At 43.6% G+C, this 15627-nt stretch overlaps 1 protein-coding gene across 3 annotated transcripts in view; it reads right to left on the bottom strand.

The window, feature by feature from the left end:
- The window catches only part of RSU1 (Ras suppressor protein 1), a 205655-nt gene that overhangs the window by 144348 nt on the left and 45680 nt on the right, over window positions 1–15627 (bottom strand). For all 3 annotated transcript variants that reach the window (XM_070381905.1, XM_070381903.1, XM_070381904.1), the window contains one exon: window positions 7391–7511. In XM_070381905.1, coding sequence (XP_070238006.1) covers window positions 7391–7511 — 121 coding nt within the window. The remainder of the gene's footprint in view (window positions 1–7390; window positions 7512–15627) is intronic.

The following is a 15627-nucleotide window of genomic DNA, read 5'->3' as shown; positions in this document are numbered from 1 at the left end:
ATCACCTCTGTGTGCCAAGTCTCAGAGTCACCTGTGAGGGGCTCAAAGCTGAAAACCCAACTGTAATCCCATTCACTTTATGTTATTTTTACCAGCCTAGTAATTCTAGCCAGGTGATTTCCAAGTCCATGAAACATTTGAAAATGCCTTAGCTGTCACTTTCTCCAATGGTGGTGCTCCAACACTGTTTTACACAGAAAATAAACACATCACAAAATATCTTTCCTTCTAGAGAAAAACTTCTTTATAAGTGTAGCAATGATAAGACCTCAGAAGATATATGTGAAGTCTCATAGTTTTCAGACTTCTGCTTTATTTGATTTTGCTTATTCCTCCCAATGGGAGACCAAAAAAAAAAAAAAAAACCACTTTATTTTGTTTTGTTTTGCAACTACTGATAGTAGTTCAGTACCATCTCCAATTAGAATCAAGTTTGCCAGGGACCGGGGATGGGGAGGGAGGAGGGGAATGGGGAGTTTTTAATGGGTATAGAGTTTTAGTATGGCAAGATGAGAAACTTCTAGAGATAGGCTGCAAAAAAATGGGAATACACGTAATGCTTCTGAATCGCATAAACATAAATACGGTATACTTATGTTATGCGTACTTTATATCACAATTGAAAAATTTTTAATATATATGTAAAAAGCGAAAGTGTTAGTTGCTCAGTCATGTCTGACTCTTTGTGACTCCATGGCTGAGGCTCCTCTGTCTCTGGGATTCTCTAAGCAAGAATTCTGGAGTGGGTTGCCATTCCCTTCTCCAGGGCATCTTCCTGACCCGGAGATGGAACCTGGGTCTCTCGCATCACAGGTGGATTCTTTACCATCTGAGCTACCAGGGAAGCAAGCCCTTACACACATACACACCTCCAATGAAAGCTAAGGAAAGCTAAGAAAAATATTTTTCTATTATGTTCCACTTGTAAGACTCTTATTTTTTTTAATATTATTCTCTTTGAATACACTTAAAATATGATTTCAAAAAATTTTTTAATAATATAGACTGACAAATACTGAAAGGGGGGGGGTGCTGTGATGCCAAACATAATTCTAGACCCCAATCCTTCTCACATGACACACAATCCTATTCAAACCCACCAAACAGGCCTCACAGGAAACAGCTGAGAGCAGAGAGAAACTAGAAAAAAAGCGATGCCCACCTCTTGATGGGTATGAAATCTTAGGTTAACTTTACAGTTAGCAAGTTAACCTCCAGCACAATTTGCTGAACTGCTGCTGCTGCTGTGCTGTGCTCAGTTGTGCCCAACTCTTTGCAATCCCATGGACTGGAGCCCAGCAGGCTCCTCTGTCTATGGGATTTTACACAGAAGATTACTGGAGTGGGTTGCCATTTCCTTCTCCAGGGGATCTTCCCAACCCAGGGATTGAATCTGCATCTCTTACATCTCCTGCATTGGCAGGTGGGTTTTTGTTTTCGTTTTTTTTCCCTACTGTGCCACCTGGGAAGCCCTAATAACTGATACTTTCTGTGAATTCACAATTTGTGAAGCACATCTGTGTCAAGTGTTTCACGGGGTCTCCAAAACTGAAATGCAGGCAGAACAGTACTTATAATGATCTCTGGAACATAGCAATGGAGTGTCAGGTTAACACAGGTTCAGCACCAAGGACCTCTGACTCTCCTGATGAGAATGACAGGTATGTAAGAGCCCCCAGCACTCCTGGAGGCCAAGGCACCCCTGATTCCTGGACCCCCACGTGAGGATGCTGAGTAAACTGAAGGAAAGAAATCAGAGACAGTGAGAAAGGCACGGAAGTATACAGCAAGTGCTTCCTTCCTTAAATCTTGCTCTGAGTTACCCATTTTTGAAAATGACAAATAAAATTTTTTCTTTCCAAACCCAGAAGTACACTTTTGAAACATAAGATGCAAGAAATCCACTTTCAGACTTTCTTAGTGGGAAGAAGCGTCTCACCAAAAAGACAGATCTTGTCCACTCTCCAGCCTAGAGCAAGCCCGAGCCTATCCACCTGTGCATGTCAAGAATCTACTAAACTGAAGGTTCTTTTTATTCCCTGAGCAAGAAACCAATTCCACTTCCCTCTCCTTCAAGGTGTCAGGGACTCAGCAGAGGCCCCTGCAGTCGGCAGCGGGGACAGCACTGGGCCTGCTCATCCAGAGGGCAGAAAGAAAGCCCTAACAATGCATCGGGAAGGTCTCAAAGCAGGGTCGACTCAGCTACCACTGGACCTGTACCTCTGGACACCGCACACAAAGGGTGACTCCCTGGCTCCCTGGCACTGACGGGTGGCATGTGCTGCCTTTCCCTGCAGGGGTCATCTACATCTCCATCTACACATGGGAGCTGCCTCTTTTCAGGGCGTCCTCCGAGAGCTCCAGCACTCAAGGATGCCCAGAGAGGACAGAACAGAGCTAGGGTGGAGGTCTAGCTCCAGCGCTCGCTGACCAGGTGGCCTTGGGTAACTCAGCTTCTCTGAGACCCGATTTCCTCAACTGCAAGATGAATGCTGTAACTGATCCTGAACCTGAAACTCCAACACTGTGGCCACCAGATGCAAAGAGCTGACTCATTGGAAAAGACCCTGATCCTGGGAAAGACTGAATGCAGGAGGAGAAGGGGACGACAGAGGATAAGATGGTTGGATGGCATCACTGACTCGATGGACATGAGTTTGAGTAAACTCTGGGAGTTGGTGATGAACAGGGTGGCCTGGTTGCCACAGTCCATGTGGTCGCAAACAGTCGGACACGAGTTTTGAGTGACTGAACTGAAGATGAGGCTAGAGATACCTTCCCAGAAGGACCACTAGAAAGTGGAGAGAGAAGACATGGGAAGCCCCTGAAACAATTTCTGGCTCCCAGGTAGGTTCTCAAGAAATGATGGCTGTAACTACAACTGCTTTTCACGAAGCTGGAAAGAGAATCTGAGTCAGCCTCAAAGAGACGAGCTTGCCTAAGGAGACCGTTGTGGAGTCTGAACCATCAAGGATGGCTTCCCCATCTGCTTACTCTCCAACCAATTCAGGTGTTAGAAGATAAAGCTCCTGATGACTCAACCATGCCCAATGGTTTAAGTTCTGTTTGCAGGTGAACGTTTTTCAAATGCATATGGAAATGGGAAGATGCCCGCATATGATGGAGAACTTGACAAAACCAGAGTCAAAGGATGTCTGGCACTTTTCCCCTTTTTCCTCTTCAAAAGCTAAAGGAAGGCCCATTTGAACACTTCTCTTTTGGAACACTGATCTCCAGAGGTCCTCTGGGGTGATTCCTGATTCAATAAAACCTTCTTGCCTGAAAGGCAGATTTTTTCCTCACCTCCACAGTGACCTGCTCACACACTTAGCAAAACAAAACAAAGAGCAAAACCATGAACACTCAACACTGTGCTCAGTGAAAACTTCTAAATCTTCGTAAGATAAGCTCCTTCATCTAACTAGGTCAAAAGGTCAAAAGTTATTCCAGGGACTTCCCTGGTGGTCCAGTGGTTAAGACTCCATGCTTCCAAAAGAAGGGGGCTGGGGCTTGATTTCTGGTCAGGAAACTAAGATCCCACATGCCAAGAAACATAGCAAAAAACAAGATATCCCAGAATAGTTGGCATGATGCTCTTGGCCATGAGGTTATACCCAAAATAATTACCACCTTGTAACCTATGTGACTTTACACTTTTTTAATAAAATAAAAATAACTCTGCATAATGAATGACACAATGGAAGAATGAAGAGCATCATCCTTCTGTTTATTCAGATGGCCTACAATCCTCTCTGGTTTGGGGATCATCAGAATAAATAGAAAATTGGATTTAAAACTTCAAAATCAACATCTGGCTGAACATGAAGCTTGGATTACATGTGGCCTAACTGCTCTGCTGCACTTTTTTTTTTTTTTTAATTGTCTGTTTATTCTGAGTCCTCCTCCATGCCTTGCCTTAACCAGGGCTGCACAGATAAAATTCTTCATGCCATTTGAGGAAAAAAGTACCATTTACAGAAACCTATCTTAATCCCTCTCCCAGAGAACTAAGAATTGGGTTCAAACTCTGACAACCCCATCCATACAGCTAGGTAATTAAATCCAGAGAGTGTTATACAATCAATAAATCAGCAAGAGCCAAAAATGCAAACAGCTTCAAAGCCGACGAAGAGGCAATTCAAAAGTGTTCGATTAAAAAGGAAAGTTTACAACTCTGTCCTGAAGCATCTTGAACTCAACCGAACAAAACCTAGGCCCCTTCCGTCCTCCCCAAAACTGTTTCTATACGTCTATTTCAGCTCCATCGTCCCATCTGTACCGCCTCATGAATTTTACCACTTGTATCTGCTTTTCATATAAAATCCCTCCCCACCTTCACTGTTCCTACCCTGGTTCACCAGAAACGCTAACCTGGTGGGTTTCATCCAACTTCTCCTCCACGTGATCTTTCATACCAGTATCATCTTACCCGCCACTTCCCGGTGACAACTCCCCAGTGGTCAGCAGGTTAAGACCAGAGCTCCTTTATCTGACACAAGGCCCTCCATTAGCACTCAACTCCCTGCCACAATGGACATTTACTTATTTCCAGGCTGTTTCCCCAACTGTGATATAGGATCCCTGAGGGCCGGATGGCCAGCACCTGAACAGAGAGCTCCAGAAACACTCATCGAATGCACAGATGAGTGCTTCTCTGCCTGGCCTCATCTCCTGCCTCACCTCCTCCCGCCTTACACTTTACACTCAGGACACCACGAGACTTGCAACGCCTGGAACAGGCGGTGCTCTGAGCTTTTTATCTTTTCTCAGTTTATTTTAATTGGAGGATAATTGCCTTACAATGTTGTGCTGGTTTCTGCCATACATCAACACAAACCAGTCATAACTATATATATGTCCCCTCCCTCTTGAGCCTCCGTCCACCCCAAGTCCCATCCCACCCCTCTGGATCATCACAGGGCGTGGGGCTGAGCTCCCTGTGTTATACAGCAGCTTCCCACTAGCTACCTGTCTCACATGTGGTAGTGTTTATATGTCAAAGCTACTTTCTCGATTCGTCCGCCCTCTCCTTCCCCTGTTGGGTCCACAAGTCCATTTTCTATGCTGGTGTCTCTATTCTTCCTCTGCAAATAGGTTCATCAGTACCATTTTGCAAGATTCCACATATATGTTAATACGTATTTTTCTCTGACTTATAACAAACAAGCTCTACGTTCATCCACCTCAGCACAACTGATTCACATTTGTTCCTTTTTATGGCTGAGTAATATTCCACTGTATGTACATACTGAGCTTTTAAATAAGTCCTTTTCACAATCAGAGATGTCGTCCATCTACCTGTCAGTCCTCTCAGTATCAGAGTCTCAGCTCTACTGCTACAGCTTGTAGGAATCCTTCCACCAATCTCACCTATATGCTAACACGCTCCTGGCCCCTTTCCCCACTGTTACCTGACCACCTCCCACTGGTCAGCAATCCAGCTGCACACTTCCCTGCTCGCTGACAGCTGCTCTGCCCCCATCCTTAAGGCTGCAACATTCATCACTGATCTTCAAACAAGCAAGGCTCTCATGTAGAAAAGGCACTTACATAGTCCCAAGATAAATGAATCTATAAATAAAACAATGATGATGATGAATGTGCCAGGTACTATTCCTAGCACCATTTTTTAGGTGAAAGAATGTTTATTCAGACAGACATACACTCCACAGACAAGAGTGTGGCCATCCATCTCAGAAGTCAAGAGGCACCAGGGTATGGGGTTATCAGTTTTTATTGGGGTGGGTAATTTCATACACCAATGAATGGGAGGATTATCCCAACTATTTTGGGTAAGGGGCATGATTTCCAGAAATTGGGCCACCACCCACTTTTTTGACCTTTTATGGTCCACCTAGGAACTACCATGGCACCTATGGGTGTGTCATTTATACAATATGTTAAAATGAGCACTTACTGAGGCTTGAGGTCTAATGAAAGTCAACTTGTCCACCATCTCGGACCTAGGTGGTTCTCTTGTACCTTATATATATCAACTCCCTCAGTAAACGATGAAGAATTTAATAGTAAGAATACATGTCTAATATTGGGTTGGCGAAAAAGTTCATTTGGGCCAACCCATTACATATGTCTTGTTTTAGCTTCCTTCTTAAATGCAAATGAAATATTAGGACTTAATCTTTCAAAACAGAGATATAAACAGAGGAGCCTTTCTTTTCTGGTTTGCCAGATGAGTACAGTCTCCGTATATGTCAGAGAAAGCTGTCTGATATCAGGTGACTTTCCCCTTCTTCTAAACCCTACTTCCTCTCAGACATTATGAGAAAAGAATGCTCACAGTTCTTACAAAGATTGTTTCTCAACCGGAGTGAATAGCAAATGAAGAGCGTCTAACCTGACTCCCAGTGGAAAAACATGAACTAAAAATCAATCCATGAATGATTTTTGTTTTTCACAATTGCTTCCTAGTAAATTGACAAATACCTGGCCAGCTCCTATAGCCACTCCATGCAAATCACTAACTGAATCAGTGTTTATGACTAAAATTTAATGATATATTACTTTACATGGAGGATGAGGCTTGGAGCAGACAGTATCCTTAAAGAGCTCAACAATGAAGCTGGAATTCAGAAGTCCAAGTTTTGGGGGGCGCGTATAGTGTCTGATGGACAGTGGGATTCTCTGTCTGCTCAGCCACTAACCTGAGGACCAATCAGGAGCAAGCCACTTAACCTCTTGAAAAAGGCTTGGCTTCCTTCCACACAATGAAATCCGTAATGCCTGCCCTTCCCCAGTCCCAACTGTTAAGAGGGTCAAACAATGGTATGAGGACTCTAAAAACTGTAAAGCAACAAAAGAACACAAGGTATTACTATTAATTCACTGCACCTGGTTCTGTAACCTCAGCTGAATCAAAACTCCTCTCTTCACCTTTGTATAAAGACAGATACAGGATTGATAACTTCTCAAATATAAAAAGGAAAAATTGTTAAGAATCAATGTAGTAGTGTTAGAAAACATATCCTTCCCTCCATAGAAGGAAGGTGCTTTAGACACTATTTCTACTCAATATGGAAAGAAAAAAAGCAACCATATTACAACTGGCCTGTACAGTTCAAGCTAGCTATGCAAATAGGTTCCTTCTTAGGCAACATAACGGAAATAAAATTTTATTGGAAACAAAATACAGTAAAAATAAACTCCCTTATTACACCAACAATTAGCTTCTCAATTAGCACACAGATTTGCGCTAATGTAGGCCATTGAAAGGATGTATTAAAACAATAAAACTTTTTTAAAAACCTAAAACATGGGGAAAAAATTAGAGATCTGCTGCTCCTGAAAATGGCAAACCCCTCCCTCGCTCCCACCGGCATCCCGGCTTCCAGCTCCTCCTCCTCTTGTTCCCCTCTCCCTCCAGGAGACTCACCCCAGGTTCAGGTGTTTGAGTTTCTGCAGACTGCTGATCTGCGTGGGCAGCTCCTCAATCTGGTTATTAAAAAAGTTAAGTACTTCCAGATTCTTCAGTTCTGCTATGTTTGGTGGCACAGCTGTGGAAACAGAAACGCTGAGTGTGAATGCAGGAACCTCGCCCCTGGCAGCGAATGCCAGTGACACATTCTGCTTTCCTTTCAAATGAGAGAAAGATGAAACTCCAGCGCAATCACCTTATTCACATATATATCTCTCTTACGTAATTTCTGTAGGGAGTTTCTTAGGTAGTAGCTCACCACCGGCTTCACATGGAAATGTTTCCTCAAAGGGCAGAAGAGAAAATCTGTGCCATGAACAGTCTCTAAGCAAACATTACAGAACATTCTATACTTCTTTCTTTTTTTAAAATTTTTTCCCACCAGTTTTATTGAGATGTAATCAACATACAGCTCTATGTAAGTTTCAGGTGTAAACCCTAAGTATTTGACTTACATCATGATTATCACAATAAGGTTAGTGAACATCTATCATCTCATAAAAATACAAAAGAAATGTTTTTCCTTGTGATGAGAACTCTTAGGATTTACTCTCCTAGATATAAAATTGTATTTTTTAAAATCATGTAACATCTACTGAGTCCAGTTGTTTTCTTCCTTCTACTTCCCTCACATCTCCAAAAGAAAGTCAGCAAACTCCAAAATCCCTTTCCGAGTTGTGTATCATCAAGCTGTTTAAATAATCTGCTATCTGAAGAGCTGTTCTCTTAACACTTGACTAAATCACGATGATGTTTAAATTCAATCTTCAGTGATAAAACAATCAACCTACCAAGTTCCTGATTTTTGCCTTTGCATCTCAATCCACACACACACACATACACCCTTGTATCAGATTAGCAGCTGATCACCACATTGTTATTATTCGGGCATATGAAAAACCAGTTCAGTAGCAAGAAGGGAACGTGAGTGTGCATATCAAAGGTTAAAGAAAGCGACTGGAGAGCTGAAAGCACTCCCCTTCCCTACAGTATATACTTGCAAATACAAATTTAAAAGCCAAAGGCATCTTTATCTCAAAAATACTAAGTCTCACTTCAATATATTGCACTTCATGTATCCCATCTGCTGATTCAGTCTCTCACAAACATGTCACTGGCCACCATTCATGGTTCGTGTAAGCTCTTAATACCAAAACATTCAGGTAACTGAAACTATGGACAAGGGTCTTGGGTACCACAGAAGGAACTGTTAGGTCTTACGTTAGTACATTTTCTTCCCATCTCAACATCCTCCTCCAGGGGTGCCCCAGAAAACTGGAGAAACCTGGGGACAACGTTGCTGAAAGCCAAGGCCCAGGTGTGTGTAACATTCCAGACACCTCAGGTTTTTTGTTTGTTTGATTTCCTAATTTATTTGTCTGCATTAGGTCTTAGTTGCAACATGCAGGATCTTTAGTTGTAGCTTGTGGGATCTAGTCCCTCCCCCAGGGATCAAACCTGGGAAACCTGCATTGGGACTGTGGAGTCTTAGCCACTGGACTGCCAGGGAAGTCCCCAGAAACCTGAGATATATAAGACAGCCATACCAAGAACCCCAGTGGATAACTCCCAGGGGAACAGAAGGAAGGTGGCAGGCACAGCGCTCATTACAGCTGAGTCATCATTTTCAGCTTTATAAAATGTCTCAGGTATCGATGACTTGATTACTTTTAGAGGCTTGGTACAAGTTCAGAGACACACGTTTGCTAGAGGAAGGGATTGTGGAGAAGAGGAATTAGTCTGAACGAAGACAGCTGGGAAGAGGCAGTGGTCCAGATGGAAAATGAGCAAGGCGTGGATGAGCTGACTGAAGAGGCTGGTTGTGGGGATGGAGATAAAAAGGTAGGCTTGAAGGGGATCACTGAGGCAACTAGGAATTCCTCCAGCACCTCACTCCCCAGTACCAAGAGGAATGCAGACAAGCCCTACCTGTAGGATCTGGCTACAAAAGCACATGTTTAGGTGTGCCCTCCATAACATACTTTTTCAGGAATGGATCGTATTCACTTTGCATAAATGACCACAAGGAAATTCATCAGACTGTGCCTGCTGGATTTAGAGGTGTTCATGGGTTCTCTCTACCTGGACCCTGGAGTATGTCAAGAGCAAATCGACAGAGGACTACAGCCCTGCTCAGACCTCACTCTCTCCCTGTTCACCCTCCAGCTACCACTAAGCTTCTCTCCCCACATTCATCTGATTAGCTTGAAGAGCAATAAAGAAAGTTAGGGCAACTAGGAGAAAATGATGATCTCAATTTAACCACAAACCAAGAATAATGCAGCCAGAATTACTGCCGCTTTCCCGAAGTTACTTTGCCAATGCAATTAAATGCTGGTCTGAAGGTATCGCCTTTTTTGACAGGATGAGAGATTATTTCACTCTCCTTGCTAAATCAGTCCAATTTAAAACCACACGTTATGCTAAATGTGATTTAGGGCTTTGTTCTGTGGACACAAACAATAACCCCACATTCAATTTACCCAGCCTTTCCCAGATTTTTGGTGTGCATGTGAATCGTTTACTAAAGACTCCATTCAAACAAGAAGGGGAAAAAAATTTTACAGCTAATATTCTTCCTAGACTACAGAATCCTCCCCCTCACCACCCCCACCGTAGTTAAAAGCAAAGGAAATTAACCTTCAGACCTGTCTGGATGGGATGACGTTCATGCTTTCAACCAGCATCTAGAGAATGCTTATTTTGTGCACAGAAGCATAAACTTATAGCACTGAACATTTCAATACTTTTGGGATAAAGTAAGAGAGGCAGACTACTTAAAGAAAGTAAGTCACGGGACCTCTCTGGTGGTCCAATGGTTAAGAATCTGCCTTGCAATGCAGGGGATGCAGGTTTGATCCCTGGACAGGGAACTAAGATCTCACATGCCATCCACATGCTGCAACTAGAGAGTCCATGAGCTGCAACCAAAAAAGATCTCACATGATGCAACGAAGATCCTAGGCAGATAGATAAATACTTTAAAAAAAAGAGAGAAAAAAATTTTTTTAATTTAAAAAATTAAAAAGTTACAAAAAGGTGGGTTATCAGAGTCAATCACCAGAGACAGGTCTGGTGGCTGGAAAGCAAACTGATCCCAACAAAACTGTCCATTAAAAAAAAAACAAAAAAAAAAACAGTTAACAATATGAGTAACAGTTGTGCAGTGGCTAAATCATATACATAGATCCATGAACAATTTGTGAAAATCTATTATGAAAAGGGAGCAGCAACGTGTCACAGGTCAGAATATTCTTTTGGAATTTTCAGAACAGCTACATGACACACCAGCAAGAAGCAGCATTTTAAAATATAAGTAAGCAGTGAGCATCAATACATTTCTTATTATGCATCTGAAATGTCCCTTCTTCATCCATCTGTCCAGTTTCCGAGCCCTCTCCACCCCCACCAGTGGTACACACCGAGTCAACAGACAAGGAGCCGAGTCCACAGAAGAAACTGAGAGGCTGTGATGCGAGAACCCAGGAGGCCTGGCTCACTCGTCTTGGGCTAGTTCTGCACTTTCCTGACCAGCTCTGAACTCACTGTGTGTCCTTAACTCACAACCTCTCTGAGCCTCTACTCCCTTCAGTTTAAATTAGGAAGGCTGGATTATGACCATTTTTCCTTTCCCTTCCACCCAGCTTTAGTATTCTGTGATTCTGAGAAGAAGTGATTGCAAAAATCAATGATATGGATTTAAATAATGCAAGAAATGGGGCCCTCAATTAGGAAGCTCAGTCATGTAGAACTTTGCCTGTGACAGAGAATTTAGTATCGTTTGCTGTCTAACTAATATCGTTGGCTGCCTCAATTCTGAGGCTTCAGTTGCTAGAGAAACTCACAGGGGTGCCCAGGCTCCTGCATGCCACGATTAGCTCTGGTTGCAGGAACAGAGAATGCTGGGGGTGCTCTCGGCCCAGAGCTTCTGCTGTGTTTTGGAAAAGGAGACAAAGATGGGGTCATGTAATCCCAGGAACTCTCCCCAGAGACTGATCTCGGAGCATCTTCTGGCATTTCTAATTATTCAAGCTAACAAGCTCAGGAAGACCCTCTTTTCCTTCGAATCCTCTTCAATCTAATGAACTAAAAATTGTTCCAGAGGTTTTTAAGCCACCAGCCTCTGGACGGTTCTAAGACTAGAAACCAAAAGTGCCTGGGGACACTCAAGAGGGGAGTAAGACAAAAAGGGTCTCGCCTGATTTCCATGAACATCTCTTTACAAAGCTCCCTAGGGCAGGAAGCACTGGACGGACAGCTCCAACTCTATGAACCCCTGGCCAGCTTCAGTTCTGAATGACAGCCTGACTCCTAACAGGACATGTATCTGTCCACGTAAGTTACACATACAACAGGCATAGCCACCAGCACTGCACAGGTGATGAAACATGTTCACAAAACCAGGGTTACACTCAGGAACATGCTTTCCCCACTAGCTAACAACAGCTTACCCTCTCTCCAACATCAGACCCTAAATCAACTACTGTTGTAGCAACTGGAACTTCACTCTAAGAGCAATTTTCTTCCAGGATAAAATTAACCATTGCACAATCAATAACTTATTTTCTTGAAGGCTTTCAGGAGTTTATTCACACAATAATAAATGGCAGGAGATGCTGTGGGGCTGGGAGGGCGAGTATGCAGTCACTAGCTACCCATGGCTCCTTAAGTCTAGATTGGGAATGTAAGATGGTGCAACCTCTACAGAAAAGTGTGGCAGTTCCTCAAGAAATTACAAATAGAACTACCATATGACCCAGCAGTTCCACTTCTAGGCATTTAATTGAAGGAAACAAAGTCATTACCCTCAAGGTCACAGCAGCATTATTCACAACAGCCAAGATATGGAAACAGCTTAGGTGTCTGTTGACAGATGAATAAAGAAAATGTGATACATACACACTCACTGTCTCTCTCTCTCACACACACACAAACACAATTTGGCCATAAAAAAAGAAGGAAATCCTGTCATTTGCAACAACATAGATGGACCTCGAGGGAATCATGCTAAGTGAAGAGAGTCACACAGAGACAAATACTGTATGATCTCATTTATAGTGAAATCTATTAATATTAAAAAAAAAACACACACACACACCAAACATAACAACACAACACACCAAAAAAACGTATTGAAAAAGAGATCAGCTATGTTGCCACCAGAGGTCTGGAGGTGGTGGGGTGGGAAGTGAGGGAACGGGATGAGGGTATCACAGAGGAGCCTGGTGGGCTACCGTCCACGGGGCCGCAAAGAGTAGAAAGACTGAAGCAACTTAGCACGCATGCACACTAAAAAAGAAAGAAAAATAGTAAGTAATAAATTTAAGTTGCGATTAGCTGACATGAAATACAATTAGTAATTCAGTTGCCTGGTCACAGTAGCCACATTTAGAGACCTTGACAGTCACTTGCAGCTGCCATGCTGGACAGCAAGAACATAGAATATTCCAATCTCTGCACCAAGGTCTATGCTAAAGCATTTGGCCTCTGATACCTAATTTGAAAAAAGAAAGAAATGAATTTATTTACAAAACAGAAACACAGATATCGAAAACAAGCTTATGATCACCAAAGAGGTAAGGGGAGATAAATCAGGAACTTGGGATGAGAACACATACATACACACGACTACATATAAGACAGGCAACCGACAAGGACCCACTGTACAGCGCAGGGAACCTTACTCAAGATTATGTAATGACCTCTATGAGAAAGGAATCTCAAACAACGCATATATGTACACGTGTAATTGAATCACTTTGCTGTACACGCGAAACTAACACATTGTAAATCAACTACAATAAAAATTTGAAAACAAGGAAACAAATCAGTGAGCCTCAAAGCCTCAAGTATATCAGAATTCCAGGAGGGCTTGTTAAAATACAGATTTGGGGGCATACCCTAGAGTTTCTGATTCAGTACTTTGGGGTGGGGCCCAGGAATCTGCCTTTCCAGCAAGTTCCCAAAAGTCAGTGATGCTGCTGGTCTGGGGGCCCTTATTTTGGTTCAGAAAACATTCTTTTTTTAAGTTTTTTTTTTTTTTTTTAATGTGGACCATTTTAAAGTCTTTCGTGAATTTGTTACAACATTGTTTCTGTTTTATGTCTTCTTTTTTTCTTTTTTGGCCATGAGGCATGTGGGATCTTAGTTCCCTGACCAGGGGTTGAATCTGCACACCCAGCACTGGAAGGTAAAGTCTTAACCACTGGACCACCAGGGAAGTCCCCCAGAAAACTTTTAAGTCAGTGGTGATGTGAAAATCACGAGTCCAATACATATGTCCTTGGCTGCACCCAATCATGTGGAACAAGATCATAACAATCAATCCGATCCAAATTAGGACTTCTCTGCCAGCCCAGTGGCTACTGACATTGGGGGCAGATGAAATGGGAAAAGTGAAAGTGTTAGTTGCTCAGTCGTGTCCAACTCTTTGCAATCCCATGAACTGTAGCCCAGCAGGCTCCTCTGTCCATGGGATTCACCAGGCAAGAATACTGGAGTGGGTAGCCACTTCCTTCTCCAGGGGATTTTCCCAACCCAGGGATAGAACCTGGGTCTCCTGCAGGGCAGGCGAATTCTTTACCACCTGAGCCACCAGGGAAGCCCAAAACGAAAGGCATTTTGAATGGAGAAAGCACAGAGACTGGGGGCTGCAATCAGTTTCCAATCAGCATCTGCTTCCCCACTTAGATCACTCCCGGGAAATCAGCATGGAGGAGGATGACGACAACCAGGGAAAAGAGCACCAAACCCCCTTGTCCACAGAACCTTGTTACGTGGCAGCAACTTCATGGTGCCCCAGGGTGGTCATGTGACAAGGTGTCACTCACTGTCCTTCTGGCCTGAGGGTCACTGTAGGGTACCGGGCGGCAGTGATGGCAGAGCAGCCCAGCCGGGGCACAGCTGATCCGGGGGCTTTTCAAGCAAGAGCATCTTGTAGCCCCTGAGCCAAAGAAACAAAACTGCGAAGGGTGACAGGCTCTGGGTGCAGCAGGCACCGCGCAAAACATAAGGACGGGCGCTCGCCTGTGCGCAGCCCACGGAAGGGCCGGGGAGGTGGGGTCACACATTGGTCTTTAGAACCATCTGGTTGGCGCTGAAAACAGGGTCCCCTTCAGCTACAAAAGGGGCGGAAGAGACCAGGCATCAGCGGCTGCCGGGAGCCGGAAACGGCTGGACCACACGGAGTTTCTCTCGTCAGCATGGACGGGAAGTCTACCCACCAAACTCCCCCTTCTGGCTCTTTCTGCAGCATCATCCATACTGCTTTCAGCTTTGGTGATTCCTGCAAAGGAGAAGCACAAGGGCCAGGGCTTGAAAACCAGGGGTCCCTGCCCCACATGCCTCCCTGAAGCCCCAACATAGGGGCTGAGCCATTGCCACCTTTATGGGGAACCACTGATGGGCTGCCAGCTACCCCAAGTGCAAGAAGAGGGAGCCTCAGAGCGAGGACTCAATGGGAGCCAACAGTGAGGCCGAGACCAGGACACGACCCAGAGGCGGGCACACACCCTGCGATGCGAGGGGTGAAACACTACTGTCTTAGGCCCATTTCCAGGGACACCCCTGACCAGACAAAGCCCAAAGATCCCACATGGAATAAGGTAAAGCAAAATAAATCAAATAGCACTGCTTCCCCAAACCTGACACGTTTATACTAAAAATGGGAGATTTCCGTCTGTTGTCATAACAAATAGAAATGCCCGAGGTAATTTTTTAGACGCTTCTGCTGCTGTATAAAATTCAAAATGGATTAAAGATCTAAACGTAAGACCAGAAACTATAAAACTCCTGGAGGAGAACATAGGCAAAACACTCTCTGACATATATCACAGCAGGATCCTCTATGACCCACCTCCCAGAATATTGGAAATAGAAGCAAAAATAAACAAATGGGACCTAATTAAACTTAAAAGCTTCTGCACAACAAAGGAAACTATAAGCAAGGTGAAAAGACAGCCTTCAGAATGGGAGAAAATAATAGCAAATGAAGCAACTGACAAACAACTAATCTCAAAAATATACAAGCAACTCCTACAGCTCAACTCCAGAAAAATAAACGACCCAATCAAAAAATGGGCCAAAGAACTAAATAGACATTTCTCCAAAGAAGACATACAGATGGCTAACAAACACATGAAAAGATGCTCAACATCACTCATTATCAGAGAAATGCAAATCAAAACCACAATGAG

The sequence above is a fragment of the Bos mutus genome, chromosome 13 (assembly GCF_027580195.1).
Source record: "Bos mutus isolate GX-2022 chromosome 13, NWIPB_WYAK_1.1, whole genome shotgun sequence".
Taxonomy (NCBI): domain Eukaryota; kingdom Metazoa; phylum Chordata; class Mammalia; order Artiodactyla; family Bovidae; genus Bos; species Bos mutus.
Note: the sequence above shows the minus strand (reverse complement) of the source record. Positions and strands in the feature narration are given on the sequence as shown.